Here is a 15,697-nt window from a genome sequence, read left to right on the forward strand (position 1 = left end):
GAGTTCAAAAAGGGATTAAACAACTTTCCAGAGTCCACGTATAGCTATCAAACCCAACAGACTTGAGCAACTGTCAGCTCAGGAATGTCCTTAAACACCGGTTGTCGGAACCAAGGGTAGGAGATCCCTTCCTATATATTCTCCCTAAACCTCCGTTACTATCCACCAACAGCACAGTAGGCTACGCGGATTGATAGCTCGACTGTGGACCATGCACTTCGGCTGATTTTGCCTCTACTTTGTTAATCAAGAGCCCTGCTGAGAGTCCGAGTTCCACTAAAACAGCAGGCTTTTCAAGATGAAACACCTTTTTAAAAATACACCGCAAAGCCAGACAGGACAGCTCCTACTGACATGAATAGCTGGCTCCCACCCTGTGACCCAAAACATGTACGCCACATGGCGCAGCGTGAACAAGGCAAAGCTTCAGCATCATAACGCTCCCTGATAAAGCTACCCTGTGCTGGTACAAGACAGATAGAGCCTTCTGCCAAGCCAAGATAAGAGATATAATGTTAACGAGACTCCACCTACTAAAGATACCAACGAGACAAATCTTCAACACTTTTTCACTGTGTAGATACAAATCTGACCTGACATATTCTTATATTTAAGGGAAAGTTAACTGATGTATTAACAGCTGCCAAGTATTTAAACAGTCTTTGCTATGCAGCTACAAGCAGTCACTGCTCCTACGTCTCCTACTTCTCTCCGTGAGCCTTCTCATAACTAGCTCTGAACTGTGGTGGCCAGCGTTATGCTCTCCTACGCCGAGCTGTCTGGTTTCTTTGCTTCTCACTAACCCCAAATACGAATTGAAGAGAGTGGAGAACAAAAACAAGCTGTATGCGCTATTTGTTTTCGGAACTAAGGATGTGCTACGATGACAAGACTTGCAATTATATTGGCTACCACCCCTCTGTTGGCAATTACCGCTTCCTCAAGTGGAGTGCCACAACCCACCAAAACATCACAAACATTTATGTTTACTCCATACTGCAATGGATTCAGGAGTGCACAAACGTGAGTTGCTGCATCTCAGCCAAGACACAACTTTTTACACAAACACGAGCAAATCACGTGAGCATACCTTGGGGAAAGGATGTTAGTCCCATTCCTTTTTTGGGGAGAAATGAAATAGAAAATACAACCTCAAAGAAACAGGCTTGAGATGCACATTACCTATTCACCTACACTCTTTCCTTCTCTCTAATGGGCACCTCGACTAACTCTTCCTGCAACATTCATGAAGCACAACCATTACTTTTTCATACGTTTACATCTGATTTCAGCCATCATCTTACAGATTTATCCCCTCATTCTCCTCTCCAAACAAAGAGGATTTGCAAGCCTTAAACAGAGAAAGCGTGCAGATCTGGCAACTATAAAACAGGGCAGGGGCTGTTTGTGTCTTCTGAATTTATTCTGGAAACTAAAAGAAAACCCATCACCCACAAGAGAGTCTCATGCAGCCCCCAAATCATGAGTGAAAAAACAAAGCAGAGCAGGGAAAACCCCCCGCGTCTGGAGGAAGTCTCACCTCTGCTGCCATGAAAGCCAGCGTGTGCATTCCATGGGTGTAGCCAATAACCCCACAGACGACGGCTAACCCACAGCAGGACAGGAGCATGGCGACGAGCAGGGTCAGCACCCTGATGTGGCTGCTCATGGGCGTGGTGGGAGAAAAGGAAAGCTGTAACATGAACACATAACAGGTTTAAAGGAGCGCTTCATCAACCCTGCCCTCCATACTCACCTCACCAAACAAGTCCTCTTTCAGGAAATTCTTTTGCTTTCCAGAATAAAACCAATGTCACAACCTCGCCCACCTAATGTAGCAACAAATGATGCGGAAAGAAAGCTAAAACCACACACCATCCCAGAGTCTTGTTCATCTCACTATAATTTACACTCAATGATCCCTCCTGGCTTCAGAAATCCTCTATCATTATTTAATCTAATTTTCAGATCACCTGTGCAAGAAAACCAGACTCTCACCTAACAGTTTCTGCATCAAATCCACAGCATCTGCTTAGGAGGAGCATGCCTTTTAGAAGGATGCCTAGCCTTGAGTTAAAGGCTACAAGGAACGGGAATAACAACTCTGACAAGTTTTTCCCCTTACAGCTGATCCGAATTTGTCCAGCTTCTAGTTCCTCCATTGTCATTTTCTTCTGGAAGAAAGAAGCATCTCCCTCAAAAGGCTCACCTGCAGCTAAGGACAGCTGGACAGTCTAATGAAAATAGTTCTTTGCCTCATTCAATAGTACATACAACTTACTCATTTTCTAAACTACCTTAATGGCAGGCTATACCTGAACTGGCTAAATCAAAGATGACACAGGAGGCAAAACATCAGGGCTAGGAGGAGAAGAACAGGACAAAGAAAGAAGAAGTTGCCCAAAGTTTCAATCTGGCCTGATCGAATGAATTTGACAACAAAATGCAGGAGTCAACTTATTCGTTCTTTTTCATTAATACTTGGTTCAGTTCCACATCCACCTAAATGAGCCTGCCAGGCAAATTACACATACACCATTTTGTCTGATATTATGATACAAGCTTTGAAGGCAGAAGGAAAACCCCTTTCCAAGTTTCCTCTCAAGAATTCACATAACAAGGATATCTTCCTACAGAGGCTTTGCTTTCTAAACGCCACTAAAACACTACCAGATGACTGCCTTGTTCATTTTTGTCTCGACTTTCCTAATACCAACCAATCTAGTTTCAATTTCAGTACTTAATTACTCGTGAACTGACAGAACTTACTGGATACTAATAAAAAAAATTACAAAGTACTACACTACCAAAAGGAAATTCAGGAATTCCTTTTAGTTTAAATGTTCATTCCAGGACAAGAAGAGCTGAGGAAAAGACACGTACGGTACAGATGTTTAAAGGGAAAGACTTATTGCTCAAATTCCTGTTCCTTCCTCCTTGCCTAGCTTTCAATATCTCCGTCTCTCTCTGTCGAATTTATTCTTGGTATGAACACAAACTGCGATACAGCTTATGTGAAAAAGTTGTATATCGTAAGGACATTTGCAGTCAACGTTTGGTAGATGTAAAAAGCACTATTGTCATGAAACCTGAGCACAGCCTCCACAGAAAGAGGCTTTCGGGATCAATCCCAAAGGGCACCAATCTAAGGGATGCTCTGTTGTCAAGACTTCTTCACTAAGGAGAGCTATGAAGACACCTTATGGAGTTATGTAAAAGAAATTACAGGGCACTGCATGGAACAATTTACTAAAGAAAATACGTATCTTCAGCTCTGTCTGATGGGAAAACTGAAGGAGTAAGAGTGACACGGCACTCCAAATATTTGAAGCTAATGGGAGGTGCACGTGCTCAGCACCACAGGTTGGGGAAAAGGTCTAAATGATCTGTTTGCAACCCGTCATGAGTCAGTGCCCAAACCAGAAATGGAATCTGCGCGTCCCAAAAGACAGCCCTTAATCAAAGCTTACATATTCAAAGCGATCCTTGCAGAGCTGAACCATGAGGTGAAGAAACACAAGTCCTGAGAACCAGAGGCACCACATGACCACTTCTTCCACTGTCTGAACATTCAGCACGCCAAAAATAAAGATGAACTTGTAGAAAATGAAATTCCAGAATTTATCCTTGAGATGCTGAAAAGGAAGACACTTGGTTACTGTAGTGAAAGCACCGACAACTCACATGCATAAAACTGCCTGCTCATAGCAGATAATACGCAGGGGAGAAAGGGAGGGAGAGAAAATGATGGGAATAGCAACATGAAAATATGTTAACAAAGGACAGTTGCATACCCACCCAGAATAGTATTTGTTAACCTTACAGAATCTCAAACCATATTAGAAATATTAGAAGCCCTTAGTATCTACTCAGTCTTTGGTGCCACTGCAGCAAAATAGTGCCACATAGCGCACAGCGTGCTTTCCTGCCATATTTCTAAAATGGTGCTTAGCACAAAGGAGGTCTGATCTTGATTAGATTTTCCATGCCCAAGCAGCGGGCCTGTTGGGCCACAAACATCAAGTTTTCTCTGCTGGATTGATTAGATGAACGGCCACGCTTAGTTAGAGCGGGTGCCCACCTGACGTGGCACCTCACTTCCAAAAAAACTGTCCAAAAATACACACTAACTACTTTTCACATCAAGTGCAGAGATGATTAAGAAAAGGTGACGAAGTCTGCTCTTAAAAAGCACAATGCAAACAGCGACGAACGAGATGGATGAGCAATAAAAAATTAATTATTCCCACGCACACACAGTATGAAAGAAACAGTATGATGGTCTCAAATAGCAAATAAAAAAGACGTTGGAGATGGAAAAATTTTATAAAATGGAATGTTTTGTTCAAGAACAGGATGAAGAACATGACCAGTAGGGTAGTTAAGACAGGTGCAAAATTCCTGCAGGATGTTTTAAAAATCTTCTCACCTAGCCTAAGACCAGAACCAAACAATCTGAGTTTTCAGTCCTTTCACCTCACCTTCCCTTGGGTACCTACATGCCAACCCCTTTTACACCTGAGGACAGACAGACCATCTATTCAATGTCTGAAGATAGAAAGTACGCACACTCCTCTGGCAGTCAAGGCACAAGACAACTTGCAAGAGTGAACTCAACCTGCCAGTGCAGACAACTAACTAACTATGAAATGCAGAGGAAAAGCTGTCAAATGCAAGCTTAACAGAGAAGAATACACACACACATATATATACACACATACACATATATAGATATAGAGTGAGAGAGAGAGAGAGAGAAATATTCCGAAATGAGGTGCCCTTTTAAGAAATCTGACAACGTTTATTAAGGAAATAGGATTTTCAAGTTGACCATGGGCTTGTAAAAAACAACAGCAACAATTAAAATGAAAAATTCCACTCAGAAATAAACTGCAAGCTTGTGGCTCTGGATACGAGCTAAGTAATACTTGCGTGACAAACTGATGGGTTTCTCGGGTGGATTTTCTCCTCTGCGGTTTTAGTGGATAGCGTTTTCCAGAGGAAGAACTCCAAATGGTAAGATTTAAGCTTACACTGTTTTAAAACTTATATTTATTGTATAACTTTCAGGAAGTTCATTATAGAAAACTACACCAGTCATCCACCGAGAAATTACGCTACGTGAAAGCAACACGGATATCCAAGGCAATGCGTTTGCCCATCTTACCTGCCTCTCACTAACACGAAGGGGACCAAACACCATATACTGGATCAGTTTGGCGACCAACATCAGAAAACAGCAGGCAGTGTTCACTAGTACCTGAAAAGAAACAAAGCAGTCAGCAGCAAATACTTCAGCTCTGCTCAAAAAGGGAGAGGGACGGGGAAAGCCGGAGTCTAGCAGAACCACCCGTTGCTCACGGAAGAGGGGTTTTTGCTTGTTTGCGTTATTGTTTTTTCCTTTTAAAAGTGAAGTTTCTGCGTGGCCTCTTCCAAGACACGTGTTGTAGCTGATAACTCACTTGACTTTCTTTCTAGGAACACTAACGTGATCAGTTTGATACGTCAGTATACCCCACAAACAAATCTACCTCTTCACGATAAACTGATAAAAATTAGCACGTTTAACACTAAGGAACGCGGAGCCGAAGACTTATAGATCACCAACACACAGGAGATCAGAAAACTCCAGTTCAAACCTGTTAAGCGTTACAAGAAGAAGATTCAGAAATTGTCTCTAAATATACTCAATAACGCGTATACTTTCTGTAACTACACTGCTTAAATCCTTGGATCACAGCCGTGGGCAACTGTTTTAAACCAAAGCAGCAAGAAGCAGAACACACGGGCCTGGGAAAATCGTTTCTCCTACTGGACGACGATACTTTTGACCCATACAGAACACCAAAAGCGGGAGGAAAAAAGCGACGAGGCCGCCTCATCCTCTCGCTCTTAAAGGCCACGCAACCAACTTTTTCTAGGGCTTTCAATTAAGCTCCTAAGCCCAAGTTTCAAAACGGACTCAACAGGCTTAATACCTTAAGCACATCCAAAATCAAAGCCCCAGTCAAGGCGGTAGGCTGTAAAGCAGACGCCTAACAAGGCGAAGTTAAACAGTGACAGCCCAGCTAGGTTTTTCGGTAGCCCCTTTTTGAGCCTTTATGTCACTAGACACGATACGGAAAGGAGTGCAGGAAGATTTCTCGCTTTATATCTATACCATTGTCAGGCTCGGGTTTCAAGAGCTGCGCACATTTTTTCCTTCCCCCCCTTTTTTTTTTTGTTTGTTTAGATGGTGAGAACGATTCGTATCACCTGCATGACTTCACCTTCTTCTTTTTTTTTTTCTCCTCTTTTTAAACTAAAAAAGGCAACGCTTCGGAGCCGGGGTTGACTACGCGCCTCTCTCGCAGCCCCACGCTCAGCGCCGAGCCCGCCGCCGCGGCCCCCGGGCAGCTACGTCTTTTTTCCAGCGACCCAACCGCTCAGGGAGCGTTTCCCAAACAACGACAAAAAAAAAAACCCTGTTCAAAGCCGGGACTGAGGCTCCCGAGCAGCTTCGGAACCAGCTTAACGGCCCTGCGGGCCTCACCCGGCGCCGGGCGGGCCCGACCCGGCCCGCTGCAGGCCGGACCTCGAAGCTGCGGGCCGCCCCAGCGCGGCGGCCCCGGCCGGGGGGGGCGGCGAGGCGGGACGCGGCGGCCCCGCCGCTCCACCGCGCTCCGGCCGGGCCCGGCCGCCCCCGCCACCAGGCTGCTCCGCGGCGGCTCCCCGCACCCGCCGCGGGCAGGGCCCGGCCCCCCCCCCGCCGCCGCCGCCGCCCGGAGCGCAGCGCAGCGCAGCGCAGGGGAGGAGAGGGGAGGGATCGCGGCCCCCCGCCCGCCGCCGCCCCCGGTCTCACCCAGACGCAGAGGCTGTCCGAGAGCAGGTAGTAGGCGACGTCGAGGGCCAGGGCCCCGGCGCGGCGCGGCGGCTCCGCTCGCCCGCCGCCCTCCGCCTCGGCGCCGCCGGGGGCCTGGCTAAGGGCGCGGTAGGCGCTGAGGCCGCAGCCCAGCAGCGCCAGGGCGCTCAGCGCCGTGTAGGTGCGCAGGCTGGGCCAGGGGAAGCGCTCCAGGAAGAGCAGCGGCATGGCGGAGCCCCCTGCGCCGCCCGCCCGGCCCCGACCCGGGCCGCGGCCTCCCGCTTCGCTCCGCGCTTCCCCTCCGCTCCTGCGGCCTAACGCCCGCCCCGCCGCCTCCCTCCCTCCCCCCCCGCCAGCGGCGCCGCCCCTCGCCGGGCCGGGCCGGGCCGCCCCCGCGCCGGCTCTCGCCCTGGCGACCCGCCGGGGCCGCGCGGCGCTGAGTCACGCTCGGCCGCGGTCGGGCTGCCCCCCCCCGCCAGCGCGTACTCTGCCCCGGTGCCCGGCGGCGCCTCTCCCGGGCAGCCGGGCGGAACGGGAAACTTAAGTCCTTGCCAGTCGTTTGGCAAAAGGCTGGAGGCTACAGGCCTGCGGAAGCGACGCCTAGCCCTACTTATTACCTGCGACAGGAGGACGAGAGCAAGCCCAAGTAGCGTAATCCCTTGCAAGAGGGCACAATACACGTGTGTGCTGCAGAAGGACAGTAGCATATGGGGACCCCTGCATACTCCCCAAAAGTTCAGTCCTAGAGCTTTCTCCTCAGAAAAATTAGAAAGTTAATTTTACTCTCAGATTTTATCCAAATGTCAGAGCAGTCGAACAGAAGGTAGTGGAGGGTTTTTTTTCCCTTCCTCCTTCAGGGGAAGGGGAAGTTGCACGTTATTTCATTCAAGCCCTGTACAAACAGGGAAGTTCCAGATCAGTGCTGATGAGCTTTGAACAGCAGCCACACCTGCCTTTAAGTATTCATACTCTCTCAAAACAGCAATTCAGGTCCTCTAACTTTTAGCAAAGACACTCAACATGATATTGCACAGACTTATACTTTTCAGACTCCCTGTCAGACTAATTCTCTACTCAAGGATGCGGGTCAGAGAGCATCTCAGTGCTCCCAAGAACAGGTTAGGTCCTCCTGTTTCCCCAAGATCTCCTGATTTCCTGAAGGAAAGTAATAAAGTCTAAAATATGTTCTTAAAAGGGGGAGACAAGTAAAAAGGACAAACAGAATCTGATCCATTTTGTTTAATGTTGTACAAAAAAAATTTGGTGAGTATTACAATGAAAAGTGATTAAAACACTGATATCACACTGCCATCCCACTATCTAAACAGTTGAGATTCACTTCTCTATTCATACAATAGAAAGTTTAGTGGCCTTCAGGAAAAGAACGACATAAAAAAATCCTTGCGTCACACGTATTCTTTTCTCTACATTTTTAAAGCTGTGCTCACAGAGACGGCTTCTTCTATCACACTCCTCAGGTATATGGGAATTCAGTTGTAAATAAAGTTGAACCTAAAATTAAAAGGATTATACCAAGTGAGAGACTTAATTCCTTTCATTTAAGGAACACTTTTGAATTAATAAGCAAATGTTTTGTTTCTGTTCTTAATAAGCCTCCTTCTGACAGAGGGGGGGGGAAAAAAAAAACCTTTTAATAGGACAGCTTTGGTATAACCAGGAAGCATTATCTGTAACAACAGATGCTAGGCTAGCATCGTACATCAGCCTCTTAGGAGAGGACATACTTAGTTCTTCCTGCACCTTTTAGCAAGCTTCACAGATACGAAAATACCAGTGCAAGTTTTGCACCCTGTACACAACTCTTTCGCAGCATTTCTATGACCAGCACCATCCCGATACACTCCAGGAGTAACAGATGGACATACTCAACAGAAGAGTCATTCTTGTAAACTAAATTTCACAGCAGACAGAAGAGCACTGTACAAATATTCCTGATAAGCTATACTGTGAAAATAAGCATCCATCTCAACTTGCAGATGTCCTTCCTTTCAATGTCTGTTGCAGAGGTACCAAATTGGCATTAGGATGAGTAATGGCCAGCGTTTTGCTAGTACTCTTGAGAAAGCTTCTGCTGTCTTTACATGGAGCCGGGGCAAAAGCTTCTATAGCAGTTGTTGCCAAAATTGAGTATAGACAGAGGACAAATATACACAGCATGCAAACTTATTATAGGTGATATCAATTCCAACATTCTGCTAATAGAGAATAGATGGATGACGTAACTCCTTCCCCTGAGTAACAACTGACAGGCTGTAGCACGTCTGGAACTCCTGAACATTTGCTGAAGTAACAGAAATTCGTAAGACTAGTTAGCTCTGGACACCTGAGGTACAAGCCGTTTTCAAATAAGTGGAAAGAATGCGCTTGCTAGGAAAAGGGAGGAAAGAATACAGCTGTCCCTACAGGTATCTGTGTTATAAGTGCACTTTAACTACATAGAGTCTGGAGGGGAAAAAAAACAAAAAACAAAAACACATTTAATCACCACAGAAAGCAGTGATAACATGAATGCCTAACTCAATGCTTCAAACATGAGTCTGTTTTTATTCTCACACTATCTGCAATACTCAAAAAGTTCCTTAGTACATGCAGAGCTTCGTCTTCACTATCTTTCAGATTTTCCTTTCATTAAACTACCAGGTAAGACTCTGGTGCTAGTAAGTTGAAATCACTGTCTCTAAACTGTCAACACCATCTACCTATTCCTCATGTCCCACAGCTTTCCCACCTCACATTTTTATAAATCCATCATGTCCAAGCTCTTCAGGGCAGCGACAATCATTTTGTTTCTGTATTGCCCCACTTTGCTATGGTGTCACAGCTCTCAGGAACTGTAATACAAGGTATAATATACCTGCTCAGAAGTTGAGGAAGGCTGGAAATTATGGGTCCATATCCTGGTGCGTTGTCATAGAGCTCAAACAACGGCGCGGCTACTAGCTTATAATTTTTGGGGACTGCAAACAAAGCTAAGAACAAGTACAAGTTAATTAATATTAAATGAAAGAACACCAAGCATTCAGCCAAGATGTTGCTCCCCACTCCCAGCCAAACACAAGATCACCGCATATAGCACTATAGTACTAGAATGGCTTTATTTCATTTATAGTTGGACATGGGGCTCATGTGCTGTACACGTACTGACATAGGAGCAGTAATGGGAATATACTAGAAACTCATGTTCAGAAAAGCTCATGTACCTTCATAATTGACCCCAGCACTTACGTTTTTTAAGGCTTCTTCACAGTTATATGCTTGCTCATTAAAAACTGCAAGCGAGTTTTACTGAATCTTGGTACCACATTTCCTTGCATGAAATGAAAGTATTTATAGAGTTTTATAAATGCAACTCCCTGTTGCAAACACTTACCCTTTTCTTGAAGCTGGACCAAGAAAAGCTTTTTGTGCTCTTTTGGTTTTGTAATATGAGCTGGGATATAGGGATACTGAAAGAAAAAACAAATTTACTTGTACATATCTTTGAAAATATTGTGCGCTCTTAAGTGCTGCTCTATAATTAAGAGACTCGGAAGAGCACTGTGGAAGCTTCCAGCAGGTTATCATATATTCTTCTTTCATGGTATGAGACAATGAAAAATACTTTTATAAGGATGTATGCAGAAAAGAACGCTGGTTGGCCTCATGACCGTTTACAGGATCTAAAAAGAGATGCCAGTACTCGTAACCCGTTAAAACAACCCAACAAGACAGAAACACATGGCAGCAAACTGAGCAAGTATTTTCAATATTAAAGCATTTAGAAATAAGGCAATGAGATTATTTTGTTTACACGGCATCTGTTTCAGATGTACCAGTGCATGAGTTTCCATCATGGATCAAACAGGAGTTTAGATGGTGTGTCCAGCTCAGCACAGGACCAGAAACCACCGCATCCAGTGGTTACTTATCTATTGGGAGGCGCACAAGGAGGGAAAAACGGTTTCCCAAAGAAAAAGTTTGTAGGTTGGATCCTTCCTCCTCAGCCAGAGGAAAGGAGGAGACAGGTGAAACCCAGCAGGACCAACTGCTCATGCAGCAGGTATGCGCTCACAACTGGCAAGTTGAGGCTTCTGTAAGAACAGTCAGTATTTGCCTCTAAAGAACATAAGTGCAGACCCAGGTACTCACCTGTGGAGGTTCAAAGTTTGGTCTCCACCAGTTACCAATGCAGTCATCAATTACCCAGTCTTGCTGAACACCATCTTGGCGCCCCAGTATCTATCAAAAACCCAGGTACAGTCAAAACTCTAAACAACCCATGCCATTTTCTTAGAAAACACACAGCGGAAGCACAAAGAGATGCTGTAATAAGGGTCTGATGCAGTTCAGAGCCAGGCTGGAACAGCTTTTATTAGAATGTCAGAAGATTACTTCTGTATAAAGTGACACAGGACAAGGACATTTTAGAAAGCATTTCAAATTTTGTGTTATATTCAGTTGAACTGAGTGCCCTAAGTCCAATAGGAAGAATGAAGTGCAATGTTTCAGTGACAGCACCAGTAAGTACCTTTACGAACAATCACAAAAGAGTAAAACTGATAGAAACGGTAAGACAATTACTGCAACGCTTTGGCTTGTTAACTCTAGAATAATTCAGCATTCCATAACATTCCAGTATAGCCAACATAAGGAAAGAAAACTGACCTCTGTCATTAAGCGTTTGAGCCCTTCTACCTCATCTTCCCCTGGATTGAGTTCACCACCAGGTCTGTTAAAATAATCAGCCATATTATTGCTGATAACCAATGATGAAAGCTAAAGTTATGCTTTATTATATTTATAGGCATTCACAGGTATGTTTGGATGTTCTTCCAGGTAGGGAATTACAAATTCATTCAGGGCCCTTCAGCCTTAAGTTCCAAATCTTATTTTTCCAAGCTTGAAGACAGAGTAACACTGCTTTTACCAAAACTGTGACTGAAATAACTACTGCATGTCCTTCTAGAAAAGGAACTAAAAGTGCTATATACATGGTAATAACTGAGATGCTTAAGAGGTGAAGTTTTAACAATGACAGAAAAGCACCAGAACAGAGTTGAAGAAAAGGTTGTAGATATTGACTGCATTTGGCCTAATCTCAAGAATAACACGCATTGAAGCAGAAAATAAAACTCTTCTGGAGAACCATTTAATGTAAGGTTAATGCAAAAAACCTAGGAGGACTCTTCAATACCTATTTTCAAAAAAACTTTCAGACTCTAGTCTATTTTTGTCCCCTCCCTCACCCTCCAAATAAGATGTCAAAAAAAGAAAGCGGATACAGATTCCCCACCAGCACACACTAAAGAACAAACAACGTGCTAAAAATATAAGACAGAACACAAGCAGGATAACCTGAGACAAGTCAAGCCCATACAGTTAAAACTAAAACAAAATCAAGCACCAACTTCATCACTACAAACATACGATCCAACCCCGAAAGTTTCATTCCTGCAGTGACAAGTATTAGACCTTCCTAATTGTACCCAGCTCACTTGGTAGTTTGCAAACAGCTATCATTTTGCGTTTACCCCAGCTTCCTGCCTTAAGCTTCACCTTGCTATTTTTCTGCCCACAGCATAAGTATATTTAAACATAACACAGCTTTCGCAATGCAGGGATAAAGCACAAAGTTCTGATAACGAGTTTTAAATAGGAACCCTCTATTGTGACACAGCATAAGACTCCCAGTTGGTTCAAAGCTACGTGAGCACAGACAAAAATACTTTTTACGAGAAAACCTCACCATTCAAAATATTTTTAGGCTTTGTAACAAGTGAATCAAACATTCAAAACCTCTGACAGAGCTAGTCACACTTTAACCTCTAATCTACCCACTTAGTGCTTTGCGACTTTAAAGTCGCACTAAAAAGTTGGTCAAGGAGTAGATACTTACAGCTTGAAAAAAGTTGTACCCAGCTGCAGTAACAACACATGGGGCAGCCTGTGCTCGTGCACAATCAGAACCCCTTCCACTGTCCGCCTCATGCCAATCTTGTCAAATTCTTCCCTCATGCGTTGAAACCGAGCTGCCACTGAGCTGTCCTTCTCATAGAGGGGTTCCTTTGTACCGAACGTATAATTCGTAAGAGGATACCTACAAGGAAAAAGGGTTACTACGTGACAAGAAATTCAAGTTAAAACCACATGCGCTATTATGACACAGCATTCATCCAGAGGCAGAACCATCTGTACTCAAGTGAAAAGTAGCTGGTTCATAGCAGCAGACTAGAAGTTTTTGTTGGCAAGTTGATTTATGTGGATCACATCACACAGAGACTTGCACTATGATATAGAAGTACAGAAAGTTATGCTGACTGACAGGCTGTCACGGCACTGATTCAAAAGAAGGGGACAAAGCACCACAGAAGAACCAGCAGCAACTGCTATTTAACAGCCTCTCTTTGATCTCCACACTGCAAAGGAGAAGGACTTTGAGGCTCCTAGAGTAACTGGGAGGAGGGCAAAAGAAGAGAAGGAGGTTGCATAGGACAGTTTTTCTGCAGGGCAGGAGCCAAGAGCCAGAGAACTAACTGTTAAATGTGGTTTTGTTCTGAAGTGGGAAATCTGACAGCTGGATCAGAGAGGACAAGTAATGCCGAGTGCTTAAGTGCAGGGCCAACGCCTGGAGTAAAAACAAGAGTTTGAGCAGGTCACTTTACTGAGCTAGGGATTGGACCTTTGGATTCTCTAGTGATGATACAGTGGAAACCTCAAGATTTCTCCAGGGAAAAGGGACGGAGTAGATAAAAGAACTGGAAAAAGAACTTGAGCAAAAAACTGGAGTCCTGCAAAAAACAGAGGGTAAACAGGAAAAGTTACTGTACAACTAAAACCAAGTAACAGATACGACAGTAGGAGGCCTGGAAGGTGGAGGGTTGGTGGGAAGACAGCATCATCATATTAGGTAAAAAGGGTGAGGAAAAGGGGTTCAGGGCAAAAGAACAGTAGCGCATATCAACAGTTTTATTAACTTGAGGCATACAGCAACTTCCTTGACTGAGTTAATGGCTGATTTCATGTGGGACATTTACTTTGGAATGAGCCTCTGCTTGCGCTTTCCCCCTCAACATTTGGTCTTCAAAGAGTCACATCCAACCTAAGAAGCACTCCCCTCCCCCCCAAACCAAGCTTTCTCTACTCTTCACAATGCAGAAATCACAAGCCAGTTTCAGTTCTAAACTGTAAGTGAAATGAGCTCTACAATGACCCAACACAAATGATTTTCTAACTAAAGATACCTTTATTAGCAAGCATTTTCCCCCTTCCGCCTTTTCACTTACAGTTAGAATTGTCTCCATTTCTTTTTTTATTAATTTCCATTCTATAGTCTCCAAAATAGGTAGTCTCACTTTTTCCCACAGAAAAAAGATACAGATCACACTAGCAGTCATTGGTACCTCAACATTTTTAGCCTGTTAAAAAAAGTTGCGGCTGATAACTTTTGCTGATTTTTTTTCCCTCTCAGAAAAGGGCATTAAAAAAACTCCAGTTTCTAAAGTTGATATCTGAACTTCCACAACACCATTAGCTCTAACTGGGAATAAGCTCAGCTATACTAAACAATACATACATCTTCTCTGATGGATAGCTAAATCGAGTATTGACTACTGTAGTCAACATTTGTTGCTGGCTTTGCAACTTGATAAACATACTTATCAAGAGAAATATCAGAGCTTACTGTAAAAAGCTAGCTGAAGTACATGACTTCTCACATAAAGTAAGCAAATACTTTTAGCAGATAGCTTGTAACTACAATAGAAACCCCGTGTTTCTTGTGGAAGCAAACACCTTAGATATAAGTTAAAATACCTGTGCTACACGGTCAGCAAACACCTGGCACACCTAAACACAGACTATTGGCTACAATGGGTAAGCCCGAAGGCTCCCTAGGCCAGCAGCCTATTTTTCCTCCCTGCAGCCAAAGGTAGATAGATGCCTATGGAAGGCTACGTGAAGAGAGAAGCATACGTGCCACCCACAGTACTCCCCAACTTTGTTAGTCACAGCTTGTACGCTTCCCGAGTCAGATTTTCGTTTTTATATGTAGTTCGTCACCCTCAGAGCAACTTCATAAAGGCGCTTCACGTTCCCCTGACCACAGGTAAGCCTTCAGTATCCCCAGCATCCCTGGGCACGGAGCTCCGCAGCGTCACGGCACGCTGCGCAAAAAGCGGCCGCTTTCTGCGTGTTTTAAGCCTGGCAGGGGGCAGCTTTTCCGAGGGCCAACACGGCGCAGACGCCGGCGCTCCCCGGGGCCCTGCGGCCGAGCCAGGCAGCGGCTGCCCGGCGGAGGCTCCCGCTCCCCCGCACCCTCCCAAGGGCGGCCCCGCGGCTGCTGGCGCAGCGGGGAAGGGGCTCGCGAGCCGCGGGGAGGGCCCAGGGCGGCCCCGGAGGCCCGGCGGCGGCGCTCACAGGTTGATGGTCCTCTCCAGCGTGAGCGGCTTCGTCTGCTGGATGTACTTGTTCCCGAACTGGTTCACTCCGCGGGGCCAGCCGGTCTGCGAGCGGTTAGGCGGCACCACGGACATGGCGGCGCCGGGCCGGGCCGGAGCGAGGGCGGCGGCGAGGGCGCGGGTCACTGCTCGGCGGCGGGAACCCCGTCCGCCATTAACCTCCCCGCCGGGCCTCACACACCCTCCGCGCGCCGCCTCGCCGGAACCGCCCAGCCCCACTTCCGCCCGAGCCGACCATAGAGCGGAGCCGCTCTGCGCCCCTCCAGCGACTCACCAGCCACAGCGAGCGGCACCGCCCACTGCTTCCTCACTGGCTTTTGGGGGCCGCGCACCGCCCTTCCCCCTCTTTCTCATTGGCCAGCGGAACGTCGCGCCGGCGCCCGCCCCCCCCGCGCGCCGC

At 45.8% G+C, this 15,697-nt stretch overlaps 2 protein-coding genes across 5 annotated transcripts in view; both read right to left on the reverse strand.

Moving 5' to 3' along the window:
- The window catches only part of AMFR (autocrine motility factor receptor), a 30,524-nt gene extending 22,785 nt beyond the window's left edge, over positions 1 to 7,739 (reverse strand). The window contains exons 1-4 of one of the 4 annotated variants that reach the window (XM_009678246.2): positions 7,459 to 7,739; positions 5,168 to 5,260; positions 3,471 to 3,635; positions 1,541 to 1,693 (exon numbers count right to left, since the gene is read on the reverse strand). In XM_009678246.2, the coding sequence (XP_009676541.1) occupies positions 1,541 to 1,693; positions 3,471 to 3,635; positions 5,168 to 5,260; positions 7,459 to 7,548 (501 nt within the window). In that variant the 5' untranslated portion in view covers positions 7,549 to 7,739. Of the gene's footprint in view, positions 1 to 1,540; positions 1,694 to 3,470; positions 3,636 to 5,167; positions 5,261 to 6,255; positions 6,277 to 6,841; positions 7,165 to 7,327; positions 7,396 to 7,458 lie in introns of those variants that run through there. The other 3 variants (XM_068955581.1, XM_068955580.1, XM_009678247.2) reach the window with 3 other exon arrangements.
- Positions 7,740 to 8,065: 326 nt separating this feature from the next.
- NUDT21 (nudix hydrolase 21) lies at positions 8,066 to 15,588 on the reverse strand. Its single transcript, XM_068955582.1, has 7 exons — positions 15,257 to 15,588; positions 12,738 to 12,938; positions 11,507 to 11,570; positions 10,991 to 11,080; positions 10,233 to 10,308; positions 9,717 to 9,831; positions 8,066 to 8,353 (listed from the first exon to the last, which is right to left on the reverse strand). Exons 1-7 carry the CDS (start codon positions 15,370 to 15,372, stop codon positions 8,332 to 8,334), a joined length of 684 nt encoding a protein of 227 aa, XP_068811683.1. The 5' UTR covers positions 15,373 to 15,588; the 3' UTR covers positions 8,066 to 8,331.
- Positions 15,589 to 15,697: the final 109 nt, after the last annotated feature.

This window comes from Struthio camelus, chromosome 10 (assembly GCF_040807025.1).
Source record: "Struthio camelus isolate bStrCam1 chromosome 10, bStrCam1.hap1, whole genome shotgun sequence".
Lineage (NCBI taxonomy): Eukaryota > Metazoa > Chordata > Aves > Struthioniformes > Struthionidae > Struthio > Struthio camelus.